We start from the raw sequence: 23,211 nt of genomic DNA, 5'->3' as shown, positions 1-23,211 counted from the left end.
TTAAAGATTACATTTCTGTTACGTTACCAAAAACATGTTTTTGGGTAGGTCATTTTAACATCATTAAATGGCTTTGATAGAAGTTTATATAAACTTCAGATCTGACACTTAATAATGAAACAGACCATTGTTAACGGACAGATATGCTTGCATATCAAATGTTATTTGACCAACAGTGATTATCACGTCTCACTAGCGAATGCAGCCCTTTTTGCCTGTGTGTATTTCAGTCATTTTCCCCACAGCTGTTCGTCAGATCTGCTTCAGACCTGAGGGGTACACAGCTCGATAGTTTGAAGATGTTTAAAAGAGGGCTTCCTTTATTTTTGTGTAGTGAAATGGGCACAAAAAAAAATAATTACAATAAGAATTTCTTCAACTTGGAAAGCATCATCAACAACCTCAGCTCAGTGTCGACAATTAGGTAAATAGAACAGATGGATCGTCTCCAGCTGTTTATATCATTTCCTGCAGCTCCTGTCACCAGGCAGAGTTCATCTGGAAACAGCTGAGTCACTGCAGCTCTATGTGACTCACCAAATTTCACTGCATCTCAACCTGCTCACATGATATGTTTTCAGACAGAGATAGTGGTGATGGTCTTGCCAAAGTGAGCCACAGGGACACAAATGTGTCCCACAGCACCAGTGGGTTGTTTGTTTCAGCCAGTCCTTGGACAAAGGCAGCCTTGTCTAAACAGTTTAACTCATATTTTCTCGCTAACGCTCTGAAAGTCAAATTTACTGTACATGCTCGGGGAATAAAAAAAAATAATTAAAAAAAGAGCTCGTAAGTGCCAAATAAGCAAAGCCTGTGCAGTCCTTTGGGACAAATAGTTTGGGCAGTGACTGCCAGTAGAAGTAGTTTTCATGGGTGCGGGAGGAAGCTGCAGGATACTGCAGTGAGACTGCAGCACTGCTCAAGTTTTAACTCATAAATGCACATTTTCAGTACAGCCTTATCCTGGTTGATACAAATTTCTGAGGCTGTTTTATTACCAATATAGCTACAGAGGAATGAAAACAATCTATTTCTATCACTGTCAGCTGCTGATTCAGACTCGATAATATAGCTGATATAATGAGCAAATTAAACCTAAAAAACAAAAGAATCAGACACAACAACTAAAAGGGACAGGAAATCCTCTTGCACATCATTTCTTAGAGCCACAACGAGAGGTTGAGATTGATTTAGAGTGAAGTTTCTACCTCTTGAAGCCACAATGGAGGCAAGGAGAAGTAGCCGCAGTCTTCAACCTGAAGCCCCTTTCACAGGCTTTGCATTAATCTGACAGCTACTGCACATTTTATCATCATGTCTGAATGAGCATAGATGTGCTCTTCTGTAACATTTCACAACTGTCCCTTTTATTACATAAAATATGTAATTCTATAGCATCTACAATCAGTTAAAGACTCAATCTGTGACCTTATCCTTATTAGTCCTTATTGCTGTAGGCCTGGCTTCGAGTCCCGACCTGTGGCCCCCAGTTAAAGCGACGGTGTTCAATTTTTGTCACATATTGGTCATCTATCATATACGCCTCATGCAGCTAACGTGAGCAAAATATTTGTTACTCACAAAATGATGTATATCATGGACAGTTAGCTGAGGTTTAACACCACAAATGTGAAATTCTTATATCACTGTAACAGTTGTGTTTTTTCGAGCTTGGTGAAAAAAATTTACTGTGAAAAAACACAAACACAAAATGCCCCCAAACAACATAGAAAAGGATAAAAAAGGACAAGATAAAAGACAACAATAATAATAAAAAAAGATGATAATCAGTTACCAATATCAGAGGTTTATAATCTAATATTCTCAAAATTAACAGCCCAAAATCACACAGCACATCAGTCACTCCACAGAGCCCCGCTCCACTACAATGTTGTCAATAACTGTCCCTCTCATCACTACAACCAGACCACAGTGACACAGAAACACAACACAATCAATACGTTTGACTGAACAGTGGAAAAAGGTTGCTTCCGTCTGGTCATAAAGATGTGCATCGGATTCGGATCGATAAAGTTTTGTTTGTCTTCCCTCGTGACAGTGAATAAAGATTGTTGATGCATTCCTAATAAACAGTCTCTGTGTAACAGTTTAGCTCTGGGACAAACACAAAGCAGAAAATAGCTAATGTGAAAAAGGAGCTCGGCTGCATTTTCCCATGAAGTTCACAGCAGGCCGATGCTATTTCCAGAGAAACAGTGAGTCTTTTTGTGTTGTTTTTGTTTTTAACGTTCCACCCAGGGGACGACTCTTGACATTCTCCAAAAAGCTCTGTGGGCTCACTTCCTTTTCCCTGGGCTGATGAACCTCTGGGCTCTGCATGTCTGCTCAGTTTTCCACAGATAGATGACTAGTACAAGACAGGCTCAACCCTCCTTTTCTATAACAATCCTGCTATCTGAGCCGTGTGCTGCAGACGGAAATACAACTCACATTTCACAGGATCAGACGTGTTGTGTCTCAAAGGATTGTGATGAAGTTTGCACAGGGCTGAATCAGCTACACCAAGATGACTACCCACAGCACATCACACATAATGATGGTAGTTCCAGAGAAACGCTGTGATAAGCAGTCCAAATTGTACAAATAAAAGGTGTGTGGGAGAGGGTTCACATGAGAGGACAAAGATCTGCAGAGCCTCACTGTGTCTGTGTAAGCATCACACACACACACACACACACACACGCACGTGCGCACCATCGAACCCAGATACCCTGCTCAGATTTCCTATTCAGACATCCGGTCAGGAGAGATCGTTATTGACACGCTGAGGGGTAACTCAGCCGACTGACAAGCTCAAAATGAAATAAAGAAAAGAGTCAGAGGGACGCCATCAACATGAGCGTGTGGCATATAGTGGAAGCTGACAATATCATCTTTTTAGTGGAGCGATTCAGTAGGAAATACATGTGTGAACACACAGTGTCAATATGCAGTTGCTGCTGCTCTGTTGATGCAATTTGAGTCGGCAGAGTTTGTATCTCTGAAAAGTGACACTTGCGTGAGTTAAAAAAAAAAAGGAAAGGTAAATGAAGTCAGACAGACAGAGCTAGCAGTGACAAATTTAAAAGGATTGATTGCTGCTGGAATTATTGACACTGAGGCAGAGAGGCGCACACTAATGAGAGCTTTTCTAACAGCTGAGATATTGTACAAATGTGTAACATGTTGTATTCGGCTACTAAAAGTTAGTGGTTGGTGCTCAGGACCACACTATCACGTAGGAAGTCAGCTATCAGAGCCCAGAAATATAAGTAACCAACATATTTTGATTATCATGATAATCATTTTATTTAATGTTACTTAGATGATTGACTTCAAGTCAAACATAGCGATAAATTCGACTTTTTTGAGAGTTCAGTTGTAGACAGAGCGGTTCTTGTTGGCTTTATTTTGCACTGCTACTTAAATTAAAGTCTGTGGCGGTCTTTGACTGGGTGCATTGTGGGTAACGTAGGCACTGCCCGCTGACAAAAAGAACAAATGTGTAAACTAAAAAAAAGAGAGCTATCTAACTATTTCTGCTGCATTTTATCCTTTATTTTGTTTGGTTTTTTTTTATTGTTGAACAGCAGCATTTGTGTTGTCACTCTGTGCAAAATGTGCAGTTCATTTGTGCAAAGACCCTGAACGACTTTACTGACTGCACCTGAAAGCTACAGCCCTCTATTTTCAGGACGAAGTGCTGTCTGGGTGAGGGAAACAGGCTGATATGCGATGGTGCGTTCAGATGGTTGACCACAAGCTGCATGAGTCAAGAACTCCTGGACGAGAGGTTGTTTGGTCTGTTGTCTGTCAGAACTTAGGCTCGCACCATGAGGGACGTAAGACAGAGGACACAGAGACACAGAGATATTATCATTAAACATTAACGACCGTACCTTGTTAATAATACACACAACACAAGCTGAACTTCTTACAGTAACAGCACTAAGGATAACACAATGTTCCAGATGTTTTTGCCACAGTACTGATGCATCTAAGCAGATCAAAGACACCGTATAGCTCAACCTTTTTCTTAACATTTCATCAAACTGTGCAACTATTTGCATTTTTATTTGTCATCTGAGGATGTGATACTGTAAAAGGAATATGACGCAGCTCAGCACAAGCTGCTGGAAATCTGAATCAATGATCAGATACGACCTGAAGCGTATTGATCTGAAGGAAGAGGTGGCACAACACGTTACGCATAGAGCTACAATAATGTAAAAGTTCTCCAGAGATTTAGGAAGAAGGTGGAAAGCAGCTGGAGATGTTTGATTTTATGTTTTGTATTTTAATGTGCGAGCCAGTGTGGACAAGAAGGCTTTTTGAAGTCTAGAAAAAAAAAAAATGGAAACTTGTCTGTCTACAAGTGGAAAAACCTAATCTCTTTCTTTTCTTTTTCTGTATGAATGTAACAGATAACCACATAAGACTGCTCAAGTCTGACTGTTTCTGTGCAAAGAGACAGCAGCCTGTAAGTGTCTGAGGTACAGACGTTGACGGCTGAACCAGTCAGAACTTGTTGAAACAAACGACATGTTTCTGCTTCAGGGTTACTGTGTCTTCAGGAATCCTCAACTGTAACCTAAAGCCGGTGATGAAATGTGTGCAGGCTGTTAGTCTAAGTGACAGGAACACGTTACCGCAACATCTCTACAAAGTGTACAAGTCTCCGAAATCATGAGAACACATCTGACGTAAATCCAGCTAATTTTCCTGCAGGCTCAGACTCGAGCTGCCACCATAAAAACAAATATTTCACCCGATGATCAACGGTCATGCGAAAGATTGTTATGAATGTTTTTGTTGTGTTTTTACGTTCGGTTTCTTTTTAGTTTTAGAATAGCCTTATTTGTGTCTTTGACCGCCACCTTTTTGCAACAAATCGAATAAAGAGTTTCTTCTTCATTCATCGGACTTCAAACTAAAATGTGCCCACATTGCTGCTTTGCTGTTTAACTTTGCAGCTAAATACAGGACGACAGTGTCGATAGATTCTAATCGAACTGTAGTCGGTCGAATATTAGAGTTCGGAAGAGGAAAACAACATAGAATTGTGACGGAAACACAACATTTCCATTATTTCCAGTTAGCTGTTTTTAAATAGCATTGAAACAACTCTAATGATCATGCATAACGATGACATTCAGCACAGATAACAGTAGTCATTAGATAAATGTACCAGGCCATGCCGTGACCCGATCAAAGTCTGGAATTTATTGAACTATCAGATGCTGTTGCTTTTAGCTGTTAACAAGCAATTATTCAAAAACCAAGAGAGCACTGAAAAATCATAAAGTAGATCTTGTTAATTCTGTTTTTAGGACTTTTAACTCAAACTACACACAAACAAAGTAAAAAGAAAAGATCTAATGAAAAAAGGTTTTCTTACAGGAACGAAGGTGGCAGAGAATACTGTAAACATGATGCCATAATGCTTATATCTGGGAGCTGCATCTTTGACAGTTTTTTTTTATTATTAAAAAAATATTATTATCTCTATTAATCGACAAACACGTCTCTGCTCTATGCTCCATCCACTCTCTCATTAACCGCCCTTTAAAATGCTTCAAGTCATCAGCAAAAAAAAAATAATAATAATTTCAGAAAGTCATTTTTCAGTCAAGTCTCATCATAAACCCACAGTTACTAGAAACAGAGACACACTGAACTATCGAAGCCCTGAAAGAGAGGCAAAAAAAAATAAAAAAAATCTAGCTTATCACCGTCAAGGGCAGTTGTTCACTTTACACCCTCTTGAGGGAGAAACAAGTAATACAAAAAACAAGAAGATGACCCTAAAAGCCAAAGAAAACAGAAAAGAACATAATCAATTCAATTTCAAAATGTTCACTGCCCTGATTCATGCAGGAGGAAAAGGTCTAATAAGAAACTGGAACATTCTATTCACCGAAATAAAAAAAACAATCCACCGACCAAATTATTTTTTTCCCCACATTTTCCAAAAATTGAGGAAGGGAATGAAGGAACTTTAAAAGATTATATCCACCTGCTCACACTGTCAGAGAAGAAAGTAAATCTGACAAAGAGTGGATCGGTATCTTGTAATTGACCTCTCAGAGCTTCCATACCAAAGCTTTTGGGGGCTACAGAGAGAAGATATTTCCTACACGAGCTGATCGAGACTAAAAACAGCTGAAGCAGACTAAATATTGGACAGTATTACACCCACCAGGGACAAGATGTGTAAACAGAACCTTATACGCTGACAAATTTCTTAAACAATTAGGTGATGATACGCGAGTGCTGTTTTTCTGTTTGCTTTTTTTTTTCCTGGTGCCCCAAATGGCCTGAAACTCAGTTATTCTACAGTATCCTACAGTAATTCTGGGTTTGTGTGTCGCAGTCAGTTTGTGCTCACAGTACCTGAAGCAGACAGTGTGCCAGTCACTGTTGAGGGCCTGGAGGTACTGCTCGTCATAGATCCTCTGTCTGCATCCCGCACAAACGGGCAAACTTCCGCCAGCTGAAACGACACATAAGACACAGGAAAGACATAAGTAACATAACTTTTCATAAGCTTCAATAAAGCTAGAGCGCTTCCTACAACAAGGTGTGTGCGTTGGCCTCAGGCTGTTGTCTAATTTTCTATGCAAATCACAGCTGCTGGTTCACAGTTCAGCTGAAACAGAGTCAAAACCTCAACAAACAGTGTGCTTGACAGCCTCCATTCTTACCAGCGGCAGAACACGAGTACAAGTAAAAGAGGACCGCAGCTCTATTCAGGAAGATTTAACGAGCGATTACTCAGCAGGATGAAATTCATCATAAACAACACTTGTTGCATCAAATCTTTGAATATTCTAACATCATTCTGATTATTGAAACTCAACTAAAACATTTTCTAATAACTACTTCCTCAAACTAAAGAAAAATTATTTTTCATCTTTGTGACGACTCACATTTTTGTTTATTGGTTTAAAAGCTCACTCTAGATGGCTTTCTCTAAACTTTTCCAATTTAACCGACACACACATCAGAACAACTAAACTTTCCTGATAAGACCGTTAATAGCTGCATATCAGATTAGCAGATTCCTCCTCTCTAATGAGCAAAATGTTCAGTCTCAGGAAGAAACAATTTGGCAGAGTGGGGACAGAGTGGGGACAGATCATTCCGTGATGCATCAAAGAGAAAGCAGAAGTGAGGGTTTGTTCACTCCAGAGGACGAGGTGGCAGCAGACACTGAGCTGCACACAGTAAATGCTTTTGTTGCTGCAGCTCATTTGCCTGAAAACAAATCACACGCTCTTCACATCCTGAGCAGGAGGAGGTGAGATGCAAAGTAACAACAAATATTAACAGGGCAGCCAGTAAATGCATCATATCTCATAATGATCCTGCCTCTGCTTGCAAAGAAAATACGCCTCTTAATGTCTGTCTAATACATCCCTCTATGACAGCATCACTGGTTTTAACTCTGTAAAAGTCTAAAAAAAAAAAGCAACATATTTTTATACAGTTTGTAGGATTGAAAATGTCTATTTAGGCTAATTATACTTCAGGCGACTGACATGCAAGAAAAACGGCATCAATTTTAAAAAAGAGCAAACACAACCACTTATCCTCCCTTGTGAGCATCAAAGCTATAAAAAAGCAAATTTCTGATCACAGATCAGTTCAGAGGTCAACATCTGTAGCTGGAAAAGTGCCGCAGCAGAACATGTGGATACTGGTGTCATTGTACATTATTCGTTTGTCTGTTGAAATGTGCTTTGGCAGAGTGAGTTTGGCTCATTGCCGTACTGCCTGAGGCCTGAGTGAGCGCCTCATCTTTCCATCACACAGCTTCGCTTTCAGTTCTTCTGACCTCAGAGAGAACAGCAGAGGCAAACAGACACATCTCAGTGCCTCCACATGCTGTGCAACCTGTACAGGTGGGAGAGCCCCACCCTTGTCGGCTCCCTTCTCACAGATAATTCCAGCAGCTCTTTCCACAGATGAGCTCAACTCGCTGAAATGCAAAGTGAAACATCATATAAAACCACCGTTGTCCTGCTGAGAGAACCTGACTGACAGAGTAAGTTGCACGTAAGCTATATAATATCATGACATGTGGCAGGTGGCATTTCATCAGATATGCGCAGTCATAGAGCCAGTCTACAACCTTCACTGAAGACAAACAGTACCTGTCTGTGTCATCATGTTTTACAGTCTAGAAGATACAAAACAATGAATTGATTTGCAAGGAATTAAGAAAAGATGAGCCTTGCTAATCTCAAATTGCAGTCAATTAAAGCAGCTATCAGCTATTAATTTAAATGATGAAATCTTAGTTATACACATGATTAAAGGAATCAAACTTGAGTCTTTAGTAGGTGTGGAAAGCAGCAACTCCGTATCAGAAAACGGCCTACAGGGATGTGTTGTTCATTTGAGTTCAAGCCTACAAAACAATTGTGGTCTGCATTGAAGTAAGGCGATCTTTTTGTACTGCATTTTTATATGCAGATCATGTTTGGGCTAGGAACTAATGAAGAGTGAGCATGGCCTGAGTGGGATCTCTGCATACAAACAGGATGGGTGCATCGAGTCGAAGAGAACATGGCTTCAGTGGCAGCACAACATGCACAAACCCACTCCCAGCAGACACACCGCTGCCACATCCGAGTATGTTCAGGAAACGTCCAAACTAGCTGAGGAAGCAGTGCAAAGCGCTGGATTTTGCTCCACTTTGGGTGCAGCGTCCTCTGTGCTTTGCAGAGGATGCGCCGCCGTCTCTGCATCTCCCGCCCCAAAACAGTCCGCAGCCCCCTTACCTTCCTCCTCTCCCATGCGTTCGTCCTTCCAGGAGCAACAGAGCAGCATCAACCTCATTCACTCTCCGACACTGAGCTCCGGGAGAGAGCCAGCCGCCTCTGTTTGACAGATAACCGGTGTCCGACCACCAGCACCGCAGCGCACCCGGCGGTAGTGTCGCTGTGAGTCGGTCTCTCCCCGAGGCGGGCCACACTTCTTCCTCCGGCTGCTGGAGTCCGCACGTTTCTGCGGCGCTTCATTCAAGAGAGTCGCCGACCAATAAAGTAGCTGAGCCGGGGAGAGGGGGAAACTAGCTGGCCAACCAGGAACACGCCCCGTTTATTGAATTCTTTTTTTTTTCCTCAAGGAGAGGAGGCGGGAGGAAGACTGCCACCACCCATCACCATGCTCCGTACAAAACTACAAGTATCTGCTTCCTGCAGAGGAGTTAGAATTTATTTAACATGTTGGTAGAAAAGGAGGACGCGAGCATGTCAGTTCATTTGTACTACAATCATTGTAGTGCAATGACTGGAAAAAAAAACAGAACAGCAGAGTAGATTGTAAAAGTAGCTGAAATGTGGTATAGAGGGTTAATTGTTAAATGCAGCTAAAGTAGAGAAATCTTGAAATGTGAGCAAATGGAAATTGATAAATGTAACATATCCTGCGCCTGCTATGGTGTTTAAATGCAGCACATTTACAGGAAGCAGGGTCTGTTTTCCTGTAGCTGGCAGTTTTCTTCTGTTATTTTCCCCTTTTCCCAGGACATTTTCAAGAAATGATGAGGAAAGGATAGACTGCCTGTTTTGGTATGACAGTGAGAATATTCTACAGCTCCACAGAGACACTGTGGTGTTTTGCCAGCAGGACAGAAAGCTCCTGCAAATGGAGCAACAGTAGTGTGAGCTCCTTTTGCAGGATGTGGATCACAGGTCGGTTTTTCTCCCGGGAGATCTTTGGAGAAAAGCAACACAAGGTGGTTACGGTCAGTTTTCTTGCCACAACACTCAGGCGGAAGCACAACATCTGCTTAATTTGAGGTTTGTTTTCATTACAGTACAAACATATCAGACTTTAGAATACACCAACTCTAATAGTAACTGAATTATCATTTTTCCCTGGAGAAAAACATCACTTCAAACAGGCAGAAAAGGGTATTCCAGTATTCCAAGTGAAAAAAACAAACAGTGAGACACGTGTTCTTTTAAAACATTTTATTTTGTTACTTGTTGAAGCACATGAAAAGCTGGGGTATCTCGGAACAAGTCACATGTGTCGTGGGGATATAAAAAGTGCAAAACCACACTGTTCCTCCTTCTAAAAACAGTTTTAAATAAAGATGAAGACTATCCCACGCCACATAAGACCAGGTCGGACCCAGCGAGGCTCAAAGACAATTCTTACACAGCACCGAGTGAAGGAACTGAAGCCAGCCAACATCAAATTAGTACAAAATACAGTACACAGTTAGAGAGATGGGGTCACTTGGCGACAGCGCTCAGGAACCTTTGGTCAGTAAAGCCTTTATAAAAGTAGCTCAAGTAAATGAACAAGAGGATTTTATGCCTCACATAAACACAAGGGGCTCTCCCATTAAACAAAGCGTTAATCTGTACTACAGTTAATAACAGTAAATGAATGCAAAAAGCAAAGGTTGCTCAGGTTTCCTGATAACAATAAAACTATGAGTCAAAGCAAGTTGCAAAAATGTTGAACAATCACATAATGACAAGTTACATTAATATAAATGAGAGTAAAGTTTGGAAGAAGACTGAAGCACTCTATTTGTCCCACACATTAACACAGTGACATTCAACCATGCACAATGTACATGCCAAAGTTGTAACTGAATCCTATTTGATCTACTTGAAATTGAAAGCTTCCTCATTCCTGTAAAGAATGAAGCACTTTTTGATTGTCTTCAGCTTCTTTAAAAAAAAATGCTGAGACAACTGATCTGCACAGCAACTAGAATCAGCAAAGTCGCAGAGAGCAGATGGGTTGGCCAGAGCCCTGGTTCCCTGCTGCTTTATATCCAGCAAGCCTAAAAATAGCAGCAGAGAAAACGGGGAGCAAGGGGCGGCGTAAAGATTGGCCAGATTTGATCAGATCTTGAACATGCTCCGACCAACCCGCCCTCCCTGAGACACGTCAGAGAGGTGATGAGCTCCAGACCGAAGACGAGGGGAAAGGGAAATCATATGTGGGTCACATTGATAGCTGAGGATTCAGGCATCTTTAACACAACAACACAACCTTGTGACTAAATAACACACACACACACACGATGCAACACATAGAAAACACAAACATTAAGCATATAATGAGAAGGCTGGTGCAGTATAGAGAGTTAAAGCTGATTAACTTGAACACATTAATGATTAAAGGCACTATAAGTCACATCAGAACGTGTACAAAATTCTGGGTCGGTGGGTTTGTATAAAAACAGACGCTGAAGTCAAGTAAGTAGAAACAAACATCTTTACAGATTGTCTAATGGGGCATGTTTGCATATAAAATGTACATTCTCAATCATGCAGTAGCACCATGGTTTCTTGAGGTCACTGGATCTCAAGAGATCCTCTACTTCCTCCTCCCACAGTATTTGCCCTGGCATCCTGCAACGCCGCCTGCAGCAAACACCAGCAGAGCTACAGTTTAATTTCACAGCCATGCACTCGTACACATGCCAAATAATTGTTTGCATTCCTATCAGAGAGAATGCGAGTAAGACACATACCTCTATAGGCTCCTCCTCCTCCTCCACCTCCTGCTCCTGCACCACCAAGGAAGCCCTGCAGTGGACCGTACTTTGCAGCTTTGGCTACAAAACAGCAGAAGAAAGAGAAGAAAACAAACACTTAAAGTCTCGTTTTATAAGCAGGGTGAAGATCATCTTTCTAAACGTAATTCATTCTATGGCTTCGGTTTTAATGTAAAACAGTAGACCAGCTGACTGGACACAGTCTGCTCCTCTCTCATTCCAGCTTTTTTTCTTCAAAGATGAGTTTTTGGGATTATGAATGTGTAATAAAGAGCAACAAACCTCTTTTACATTTTGACTTGTCACTGCAGGAAATGGCAGAGCAGAGGCTTATTATGTCAAAGATGGCTCAGCTTCATTTGAGGACCCCAATGAGCAACTTCACCAAACAAGAATCCAACAACTTGTTCACCTAGACTGAGTGCTGTCATTTGAAAAAATATGTATTTCACCTGTTGTATTTCCTGCTATGATGGGTGAAAATATCAAAAATATCAAAAAGGTCCACACTGTCAATCAGGTCACAGCTGTATGAAAAAGAAACAGCTGCTAATATATTGGGAAAAAAAACTCCCATCTTCCATCAACATCCAAAAACGTCCTGTCATACAAAACAGCACATGTTTGGTTTGTGCATAATGACGATCGCTGTGGGGAGAGTTTATGCTTATGTAACTTCTCTGTTGCTAACTGAGCTGTACAAGGATAGAAAGGTCTCTATTTCTAACGTGAGTGTGTTTTAGGCATTATTGTTCATGGATAAAATAAAAAAAATCCTTAAGAAGTCAATGCAGCTGCCTTTCAAACTTGTCAATACCTCAGCTACTGTGATAGATCAAGCCAGTGAAGTTATAATATCTAGTGTAAAGTCTTGCCTCCAATGAACCCAATAGCAGCATTATCCATGTTCAAGAAATTGCAGATTGTCAGCACACAGGCTGTTCTGCACAGTCTGCACTGACAAGCACACAGCTTATCCAAACTAATCCAAATAATCTGGTTCACTATCTTCCTCCGATGAGCTCGGCGGAACGAATGAGAGGAATCAAACAATTAAACAGGCACTTGTTCACTAAGACCGTGTCTGCACCAGGAGGACTTTTTGTTCAACAATGTGACATCACAGGTATTTGGTACCTTGTTGGGGAGTCAGTCCGGCTGGCCCGTATGCACCTTGGTAAAAAAGCAAAGAGAAATAGGCGATGAGTTGGTGCCAGCACAAAACTGCTGAGATAAAACCACTTTGGATCTGTTTCAAAAGACTGGTGCATTTATTTTGGCCAGGAAGTATAAGAAGTATAAAATTGTTGACATCAGAAAAGATCACACAAGGGGCACTTAAACCTAGAGCTGAGCTGTCTGGTTTGAAAATGCTCAATGATTTAAAGGAATCAGACACAGTGACGGTAGTCTTTTGTCTGCATTTAAAACACAGAAACTAAATTTTAGCAAAACACATGTTGTATAGATGCTTTTGGCTTTGTCTTTTTAGTGTGATGAGTGAATGATTACAGTAACAATAATGTAATCTGCTACTTTATGCAAAGTAACTCTTTTTCATAATTAGTTGCACAGAAGTAAAAAATAAATAATTCTCCTAGTTCATTTTTAGAAAAACAAAAATCCCCCACAGATACTTCACTTAAAGGAATCAAATGTTTCTCCAGTAAATGTGACAAAAAACTCATAAAATAAAACAAAATACTGCAATAAAAAAATCAGGCCTTTTCAAGATTAACATGAGATATCTTTCTACTCTACTCTGACCAGTAAAATGTTAATTACAAGGACACTTACAAAGTGTAAGTGTGTTGAAACTGGAATTGGCTTAAGAGGAAAGTACAAAGTGAAGAAGACAATGAAGGCTAAGACATGTCAAAAATTATGTTCAAAAAGCTACAAAATATGTTATTTCCCTGTATAAATTCCTCTTCTGTTGTTCAATGGAAAGAACTGAAATTGAAGAAGGGGAAACTTCTTGTTGCATCAGCCACATTCTCCTTTTCTTTATGCTCTAAAGTAGACGTGATGCATTCAGTTTTTTTCTTTAATTTCCTCTGTTCAGCTTTGATACCTGCAGGTGCAACATTAATCCACCTTCTGACCCAGAAACAAGGACGAAAAGTTAAAGTGACATCTGTGCAATAATCCACGTCTATGAGGAGGCAGCTTGGATATTAGCAAATTCACCTGGAATGTTTTCAAAAACTATGATTAGACCTAATTGTTTAAATTTGCTTCCCTGAAACAGAGACAGCACGTTTATGAAGGGTTAGGATCACTATCTTCTTCTTTTGTGTCCTCTTTCTAAAGATAAATGGTTCAATTTAGTTGTCTGTTGGGTTGTCTCCACTGATTTATAGCACAAGAAACTCTGAGAGGGCACTACACAGAAGCGTTAATCACCGTCTTAAACACAAAGTATGTTACATAATTTCTGTCACAGACTCCTCTGCAAAATCCCTATTTCAGAAAGTCTGTCAGGAAGAAAAACTTATGTGCACACAGGAAGCAGATCTTTTACCTGGGTAAAACTGCTGGGGGTATCCTCCATAACCAGGAGGCACTCCTGTGAATTCAGAAAGCAGTTACCATGGAGATTTAAAAAAATGCACTGAAGGAAATAAGTCACTAGTGCTGACAATAGGAGTGGCTCGATGAAAAGAAGAATTTCTTTTCAGATCCAGTTCACCGCGTCTTGATTGTAAATTATAAATAACATTGACAATATGGAGGGTTAAATACAATGACTATGACCACTTGACCCAATTTTCATAATTCCACAATACACAATTTGGAAAATCTCTCTGCTGCATATGTTGTGCAGCAACATGTCCGACCACTGGGAGAAAGATTAGGGCCGTGACCTTTTGTGAGTAGTCTGTAAAGTGTCTCTAGGGAGGTGAGAGGAGGCTGCACTGCTGCTGTGTGATTACACTCATCCATCACTGATGGGCAGGAGAGGAAGATGAAAGGCACCAATACACAGCACATGCGAATTTTGTTGTGTATCGCCCATGTGAATCCATTTGAAGAAAAAAACAACCCACCAATGTTTGATGAGTAAAGTGGATTAAACAGAAGGGAGACAAATCCTCACCTTGCTGATAACCACCACCAGCTCCAAGATTCCCGTAACCTGTTCAGATTAAAAGTATAGAGACCGATCGTGAAAATGTTTCTAATGTTGGGACACACTGTATGTATAAGTTGTATGTTTTATGATTACTGTGTTGTCCTATCGCCCCAAAATGTGGCCAGTGTCTCAGATGAACTCATCCACAATAACCACATCCAAGTTACGAGCTATCTTAGGGCAGGACTCTCTGAGGGGTTTGTGTTATCTTCAGACAATCTCACTGTGACATTATGTATCCAGTCTCCAGTGGGAAATTATCTCTTGTTGATTTGCTCCATTTACAAATTCCTAACGGTACATTTGGTGGAGCTAGATCTTGAGGTGTTGGTGAAATAACTACATTTCATAACTAGATTTCACCAAAACTAGAGAATACTGAAGTTTTTAATTAACCTCTCTGTGCAACATAAAATGTCCTTATTTACTTAATCAACAAACAGAACTTTATCGTATAACACATCTAACTACAAAACCAAAAAGTTGTTTATGAGATACAGCACTGAAAATCTTCTAGTATCATTTGAATGGAAAGCAGGGCAGAAATTAGTAATGTAGCGTATAAGTAATTTGGATCTTCAAACCGCCACATCTGCCTTCTAACGTAACTATAAGCTTTACAACTTTTACTAAATGGGGGATTGTAAGAAAAAGAGTTCAAAACACATTTACATTGTGTTTTCATTTGCTCCAACAGTATGAGGGCTGTTACACTACCTGGTTTAGGCGCTTTAGCTCCAACACCAGCTGCTCCTTGTCCAACTACAGGAGGACACACAGAGGGGACTGGCTCATATGTGATTATTTAAACAAACAGGAATGTACAACAGATGTAGAAAGACTAGAAAAGCTCCACTGAAACGCCAGTTGAGTTCCTTCATCAAAGCAGCTCATTCCTGATACTCTGTGTGTACCATACAAACGCTTATCAGCATGTTGACCAATTTCCTGCACAGGAAGTGTGATGTGATGGCATCTCCTGACCAACTGTCACTTTGAGCACTGGACCAAACAATTTGTTTTTTTTTTAAGTTGGGGGAAGATTGTGTATTAATGTTGTTAAGCTCCTCTCCTTTCATACATACCCTGTCCATAACCTTGCTGATATGGATTGTATCCCCCTGAATCATGATGATAGAGAAGGGTGACATTATTGTTTGGTAGATCAACCCCTCTCCTGCACTTTGTGTCAGGGACTTACTTCTTTTTTTTTATTGTTAAGTTCTTGGAGTTCACTGTAAATGTTGAAAAATAGGTGTGTACTGACCTTGATAACCTCCTGCTGCCAGTGGGATTCCTACTCCACCTCCTGCTACTATAAAGAACAACACAACAAAAATGTAAAAATAACAAGACAGAAAGCACACGGCAAATATGCCAAAAGAAGAAACTCTGGTTGGAACATTTGTTTAAGATAGAAAAGTACAAATGTACCTGGAGGTTTCAGAGGCTTTGCTCCAGGAAGTGTTCCAAGCCCTGGTCCAACTCCAGTGCCGGTACCTGGATAAGGCACAAAAGCACAAAAAAAGAGCAATATTACTTACTCCAGATTAAACCAAAACTATCTATATATAGTCTATATATAGGAGACTTGCCTCCATATCCATAGGGGTATCCGCCTGCACCCAGACATGTGGAGAGAAAGATTTATTCCACATTAGTATGAAAATTATTAGACTCCATTCAACAAAATGTCCATGGACTTGTAACTCATCAAGACAATAAGGCGATAAATATAAATAAACTCTTAGTTACTGTTATCACCATACGTGACCAGCTTCTTTAAAAAAAAACTTTAATTCGAAATGTTATAAAAGCCAAACATCAAATACAGTATAACAACTAAATATGAGAGGAAATATGAATTTTGAATGCGATTTTATCCTGATTGGGCCCTTTTATTCTCACATACGACTCGCCTAACATTGATTGTTTTTTGTATTAGCATTCATACATGAGCGTCCCACAGAAAAAAGCAAGAAAAAGAGCGAAACAGCAAAAACCGTGAACCTGCTGATGACTGTTGAGCCAGTGTATTTGGTTTAAGAAAGGCCTGATGCAGCTTTTCCTTTTACACAAACTGGTCGTTTTATTGATTCAAGTTCAGCCAATTGGTGTCTAGACTGAGTGTGCTTGTTAAGATAAATGCAGCTCGCATGTAAAACAGGGAATATAAAAAGTGTATTGATTAAATAATGAGAATGTTCTGAATCTATAATGACGAGGTCTGATAGAGTTAAGATGCTGAGTGTGCACTCTGATGTCGAAGAAAAAACTGCCAGCAGGTAGCATTGATCCTGTAATCCATACAGGACAAATAGCAAATGTACCGAACTTAACATTCAACTTATAATGACATCATACATGAACAGAACATGAACATGAACAGTTTTATAGTCTACAAGTTGAATACAGATTAGAGACAAATATAAGGAACATGTTCACATGTCATGTAACCCTTTCTGCCAAAGTTACAAGGATGGTAGAAATGAAGGGAATAATGTTTAGCACTAAACTTCAGGACTGAGCATTTAGGATTTTCATGTAACTTTATGCAATTACAGCTTATTTAATGTCAATTTTGTGGTGATGGAACGGCAAAGCCAGTGTAATGAAACGTTAAGACAATGCAGACAGAAAGCAAGCAAATCAGAGCAAAGAGTACAATGTAGTAACATACTGAAAAATAAATTAATCACATTTACAAATCTCTGGAGGGAATTTTCAGCTAATCTTTACCTGGTAGGAATGGTTTCGGTTGTTTGACACCAGCACCTGAAAAAAAAACAGCGTCATTGGTCACAGACTGCAGCAGAGCCCAGCAGTAGCTGTTGTATTTGTCTTTGTCGCCACCGTGTGGCCAGATGAATGTAACACACTAATATTTTATTGACAAATGTAAGATTGGCGCAGTTAATCGAGCAAAATCTGTATGGTATAACGGCAGATGAAACCAGACTGCTCACACTTACCAGTTGGAATTTGGCCTGTAAAAACACAAGCAAAGTTTACAGCAGACGCATTAAGCAAAAAACAATGTACAAAAAGAGTTAGAAATAGCAGCCTCACTGAATTTATTCTGATAAGAATTAAACACAGGGTTTAGTGAATTTAGGAACTCGATTATTGGCATATAATGAATGAATGTACAAGAGATTAAGAAAACTGTTCTGATCACCAGAGGGTGCTGGAACTCCAACTCCACCTGTGACAGAAATATAGGAGGCAAAGATTTTATCACATCGACTGTTTCTATACATAACACACAGAATAACCATGTTTAGCATTCTCTGATATAGAATAAGAAGAGAGAATTTATGCATATTTACCAACACTTGTTCCAGCTGAGAAATAAAACAACATCATGTAATAGCATTAACGGTAAATAGAAATGAATCCGAATGAATATTAACTAGCAATAATGAAAAATCATGTCACTTGTACCACTTACCACTAGGCTGTATGATTCCACCAGCAACTGTTGAGAAAAAGTCAAGGTTAAAAAAATCCATTAAAACCAAAAGAGACTTACATTAGCGTTAAAGGAAGTAAATGCAATGAATGCTGTTACTTACCGCCTGTTTTCACATAAGAACAAAGAAAAAAGAAAAAGAAAAGTTAGTTAAAGGGACTGTAACTGTGAAAGCAATGATTTCAATAAGCTTATACAGTTTCTGAAAATCACAAAACTGGAACAATTCTAATATTGTAAGTGCAGACATTCAAATTGCCTTTATCTGTTTATAATGGGAAGATGACATCCTGGGTCAAGTACGCTTTTCATGACCTCACAACAAATAGATACAATATGTAAAGAATGATGTTGAGAATAATTCATTAAGCACAGCAAGCTGCAGTGAAAAGCTAAGGGGTTATTATAAGAAAAAAGAAAACTAGGGCTACAACTGCCTAATACTGTGGGAAAACCAGCAGCTCAAATCAATTCCTCTTTCAGCACATGTGTCTGCTTCATGTAAATATTCTTTTATTTGACAAAGCAGATAAAGCTGATGCCAAAAGTAGCTAAATAAACACGTTACAGCAGCTAAACAATTACTAAAGTCTGGGACACCATAACGTGCTTTTAAGACCTAAATCTGTAATCAGTTGGTTGCCAAGTATGGACACTATGACACAGTAAGGTACCATGTTTGGAAGATATTCACATTCACAAATACAGACAGGAGTGAATCCTACTAATGTACATCAGAGTAACAAATCCATAAAAAGATAAATGTCACATATTTCACTTTGTGGTTGAAAGCTGTATGCAAGCAGCAGTCTTACTGGGCTGTGGGACCTCTGGGGTCTCCCTAAGTTCAGCACTAGGCGTTGGCCCTGCCAAAAAGACAACAGGTTCCGGTTTCATTCAGTGTGCTTTTAACAGGCGCAGTGTGATAAAAGCCATAAAATGCAGAAGCTGTGAAGTGGACCTTGATACTGCCACAGCTGGATCCTGTAAGCTAAAGGTGGTCAATAGCTGGTAGCACTAGCAATAAAACCAATGTGTAAGATTTGTTGGCAGGCAATGAGTATGCAGAATATAGCTGTTGCAAAAGCATAGATGTGTAAGTGTGCATGGTTTTGGTATTTAACTGTACCTGGTTGAGCCGTTCCAGCAAGACCTACATCCTTTCCTGTAAAGGATTTAAAACTTAAATTCTGAAGCCTAACTTGTACAGCATAAAAAGGCACATGAATGACAATAATGAACTCTTCAAAGTTTCACCTGGTTTCCCAGGAACAAGAGAACCATTTGGAACACCACTGGCAGATGGAGTCGCTCCTGGAACGAGTCCTCCTCCAGTGATGACTCCTGCAGGAATCCCACATAAAATCTATGAATTGATGCCATGATTTCTAGATTTCATTCCCGTAAACATCTTTTTTTAACAGTTTGATTCCTACAGAACGACAAACATTAATGTCTCCAATTTATCTACTACTGTGTTCTCATTTCTATAGGAAATTGTATATAGCTGCATGTGGATTTGTAAGTGTGACATCTTGACACTAAGAACCTAGGTCTCCTTCGGTTCTATATTCACAGGGAACACAAAAATATGTCGAAATATATGGCAGTCCCTCCCCCATTCATTAGAATTTTATGTATTTTAAATAGGTTGGTTCAACTTACCGTATTTTGGTGCTTTTGCACCGCCTCCATATCCTGTATAAATACACACCTTCATCATCGCACAGTGTATGATGTTGCATAAATTCTGAAATAAGGGGTAGATAATTGTACATTACCAGTTACTCCTCCAGTTCCCACTCCGCCTCCTGCAACACGTAATTAAAGGAAAAAGAGCAAGTTAAATACAATAAAATGACCATATATGTCAGTTTATACACTAGAAATTAGTTTGTGTTTGTATGTATGTGTGTGTACTTATCATACCGTATTTAGCAGCTTTTGCAGCAGCAGAATATTGTCCCCCTCCTGGTACTCCACCTGCTCCCAATCCTGCTCCTGCTCCTCCTGCAACACCTAATTAAAAGAAAAAGAGCAAGTTAAATACAACAAAATGACCACATGTCATTTTATGTCATGTTTATACACTAGAAAAAAGTATTAATTGGCAGTTTATGCTTGAATACATACAATTTTAAAAAGTAGGATAAGGTAAAGCCATACAGAAAATATTCGGACAGTTATAGAATAAACACACACTGAGTGTCTTTTGATCCATAATGTTTGTGTTTGTGTACTCATTCATAATACCATATTTAGCAGCTTTTGCAGCAGCAGAATATTGCCCTCCTCCAGGTACTCCTCCTGCTCCCAGTCCTGTTCCAGCTCCTCCTGCAACACCTAGTTAAAGGAAAAAGAGTTAAAAAGTTAAATACAATAAAATAACCATTGTAATGGACAATTAATTCTTATATGCATTGTATTGAGTGTTACTGTGTATAACCTGCAAATGACCCAGCTACAAGGTACCACCCTGTCCTGTTTTCTTAAATTCCTCTTTCCAATGGTGGGCTTGTTATAATGAGACAGCTGCACTTTAAGGGGGGCAGGGGTGAGGCTGATATTTACGACTGTGTCTGGGTAACCTCAACTGATGGTTGGGGAGCAAAGGCAGAAGAACAATCAACTATACCCAAGGAGGGATAACGTGACAAGTGGGCAATATAAGTCAGTGTCTTTGTCTCAGTTGTCAGAACAACTCTGTATTTTCTACTGTTGTTCTCTCTTGCAAGATATTACTATTAAAAGCATCTTATCTCCTCAGAAAATAATTGACTCTGTGCCTTACTAAAATTTCCACCACAGTTTATACACTAGAAAATAGTATTAATTGGCAGTTTATGTTTGAATACATACAATTTTAAAAAGTAGGATAAGGTAAAGCCATACAGAAAATATTTGAAAGAGTAATAAAGAGAGTAATGAGAGGCAGTTATAGAGTAAACATGCACTTTTGATCCATAATGTTTGTGTTTGTGTACTCATTCATAATACCATATTTAGCAGCTTTTGCAGCAGCAGAATATTGTCCTCCTCCTGGTACTCCTCCTGCTCCCAATCCTGCTCCAGCTCCTCCTGCAACACCTAATTCAGAGAAACAGAGCAGGTTGCATCATTAATTTGCAAATGACAGAAGAAAAAAATGTGTAGTAGGTAGTAGTAGATAAAGCAAGAAGACACTTGTAATTACTGAAAATTAAACCTGTTCAAGGTCAGTTTATTTTTATATAAATGTCACTGATTGTGAAGAGTTTCTGTGTTTTTGTGCAAATTTTTCTACCATATTTAGCGGCCTTTGCTGCTGCGGAGTATTGTCCACCTCCTGGAACAAAAGGTATTCCTCCTGCTCCTCCAGACTGTGGCAGTCCTCCTAACCTTGTTCCAGCTCCTCCAAAATATCCTGTTTGAGAGAAAAAAAGAGGACTGAATCCTTGCTGCATTATCAATAAAATTGAATTCAAATAACTTACGTTAATGTTTGAAAACTGCAGTTTTTCCACCAGAACATATTTGAAATGTTCATCTGAACATTTCCATAGCTGTGTTTTGCAGCTGTTGCACTGATATCAGTTAAATTATCTACTTTGTTTTGTATGTTAGCTATAGGTGGAACAGAGCACTCAGTTCTAATTGCGCTCTTGGCCTTCCTACAGTTGAAAACAATCATCTTACTCACATATGGTCTAACGTTAGGAAGGCATACCGTATTTTGGTGCTTTGACTCCAGCACCACCTCCATAACCTGCGATCAAACACACAATTTTTTGGACTGATAATTTGTTAAATCACACAAGATAGGTACGAAAAAAACAGCACATGCACTTGACTTGTACAAAATAATTTTTTTGTCCGAGCTAAAGTTCCATTTTAACAACGTACCACCATAGCCACCCCCAGGTAGTATCTGTCTTGCTCCTCCTGGGACGCCTCCTAGGCCTGGTTGTTGGACTCCTGTTAATTTGTACCATTGCCAGCTAATTCCATTATCATATTTGCAAACCAAATAAAGTCTAGTAACCTTGGAATTAATTGTTGTACAACTGTACATACTGAAATGAATGAATATGTAATAAAAATGGTAAATGTAAAAATCTCACCATAATTAGGAGGTTTGGCACCAGCTCCCAGAGCTGCACAAGGGCAAACATAGTTTGATTAAAGATTTGACATACAAAGATTTAGATAACTAAAGATTTATTTTATGGCTCCTGTAAATCAACTCTCTCTTACATCCATATCCTGGAAAAAATTGTGTTCCTCCGCCTCCACCCACACCTGTACCGCTTTGACCTTTGAAACAAATCAAGTGATCATATGCACTAACTTAATCGTTATTGAAAGGCAACGAATATGGTATAATATTTTTTTTCCCCTTTGATGTGTCCATAGATTTAATTTTCAGTTACCATATTTAGCAGCTTTGGATGCAGCAGAGTATCCTCCACCTCCCAGACCTCCTGTTCCTCCTGTTCCTCCTTGTCCCCCTGCTCCTGTGTAAGACAAATTTATTTACACATTTACATTTACAATTAGCAATATAATCAAACAGCTCGAGCTGTGTATTCCACATAAAGCACAAATAATACATCCAACTTTCACTGCATTTTCATTTTACAGTGTAACCACAGCTGCAGTAGAGTGTAATGGGGTAAGTCTGGGCATTGCAGGCAGAAAAGTTGTTGGTATCTGAAACGCAGCAATGTCAAAGTGTAAAATAAAATGAACATTGCCTTTTTCAAGCTCCAGGCAGCTTATTTCATCACTGACCAAAAAGGAATCAAGACACAAGTTGTAATGTCTGATCCAAGTAAAATGTAATTACCATACTTTGCAGCTTTGGAAGCACCGGTGTATCCCCCTGTGCCCCCCAGTCCTCCCTGTACCCCAAGTCCTCCTCCTGTGCCTCCGGGTCCTCCCAATCCTGTGGGAAATAAGTTTATCTCAAAACTTGTCTCAGTTGTAGCCAGCAGCAGGTTGCAGTGCTAATTGCAAATTTACATACATTAATAAACTAACTGGTCACCCAACCCACTGTCAGAGTGACTCTGTGAGTAGTTTCTGTTGTCA

The 23,211-nt window shown here is 39.6% G+C and overlaps 2 protein-coding genes across 2 annotated transcripts in view; both read right to left on the bottom strand.

Annotated features, from left to right (window-relative positions):
• limk1a (LIM domain kinase 1a) overlaps positions 1 to 9,051 on the bottom strand; it is a 44,802-nt gene extending 35,751 nt beyond the window's left edge. Inside the window, exons 1-2 of the mRNA XM_072392508.1 lie at positions 8,787 to 9,051; positions 6,394 to 6,493 (exon numbers count right to left, since the gene is read on the bottom strand). Coding sequence (XP_072248609.1) covers positions 6,394 to 6,493; positions 8,787 to 8,844 — 158 coding nt within the window. The 5' untranslated portion in view covers positions 8,845 to 9,051. The remainder of the gene's footprint in view (positions 1 to 6,393; positions 6,494 to 8,786) is intronic.
• Positions 9,052 to 18,914: 9,863 nt separating this feature from the next.
• The window catches only part of elna (elastin a), a 38,638-nt gene continuing 34,341 nt past the window's right edge, over positions 18,915 to 23,211 (bottom strand). The window contains exons 32-45 of the mRNA XM_072392507.1: positions 22,967 to 23,065; positions 22,551 to 22,634; positions 22,375 to 22,434; positions 22,242 to 22,274; positions 22,024 to 22,095; positions 21,848 to 21,886; positions 21,425 to 21,544; positions 21,139 to 21,228; positions 20,395 to 20,484; positions 20,071 to 20,160; positions 19,923 to 19,952; positions 19,807 to 19,839; positions 19,399 to 19,485; positions 18,915 to 19,306 (exon numbers count right to left, since the gene is read on the bottom strand). Coding sequence (XP_072248608.1) covers positions 19,143 to 19,306; positions 19,399 to 19,485; positions 19,807 to 19,839; positions 19,923 to 19,952; positions 20,071 to 20,160; positions 20,395 to 20,484; positions 21,139 to 21,228; positions 21,425 to 21,544; positions 21,848 to 21,886; positions 22,024 to 22,095; positions 22,242 to 22,274; positions 22,375 to 22,434; positions 22,551 to 22,634; positions 22,967 to 23,065 — 1,091 coding nt within the window. The 3' untranslated portion in view covers positions 18,915 to 19,142. The remainder of the gene's footprint in view (positions 19,307 to 19,398; positions 19,486 to 19,806; positions 19,840 to 19,922; positions 19,953 to 20,070; positions 20,161 to 20,394; positions 20,485 to 21,138; positions 21,229 to 21,424; positions 21,545 to 21,847; positions 21,887 to 22,023; positions 22,096 to 22,241; positions 22,275 to 22,374; positions 22,435 to 22,550; positions 22,635 to 22,966; positions 23,066 to 23,211) is intronic.

The sequence above is a fragment of the Leuresthes tenuis genome, unplaced genomic scaffold (assembly GCF_036924035.1).
Source record: "Leuresthes tenuis unplaced genomic scaffold, fLeuTen1.0.hap1 SCAF_9, whole genome shotgun sequence".
Lineage (NCBI taxonomy): Eukaryota > Metazoa > Chordata > Actinopteri > Atheriniformes > Atherinopsidae > Leuresthes > Leuresthes tenuis.
This window is presented reverse-complemented; position numbering and strand designations above follow the sequence as displayed.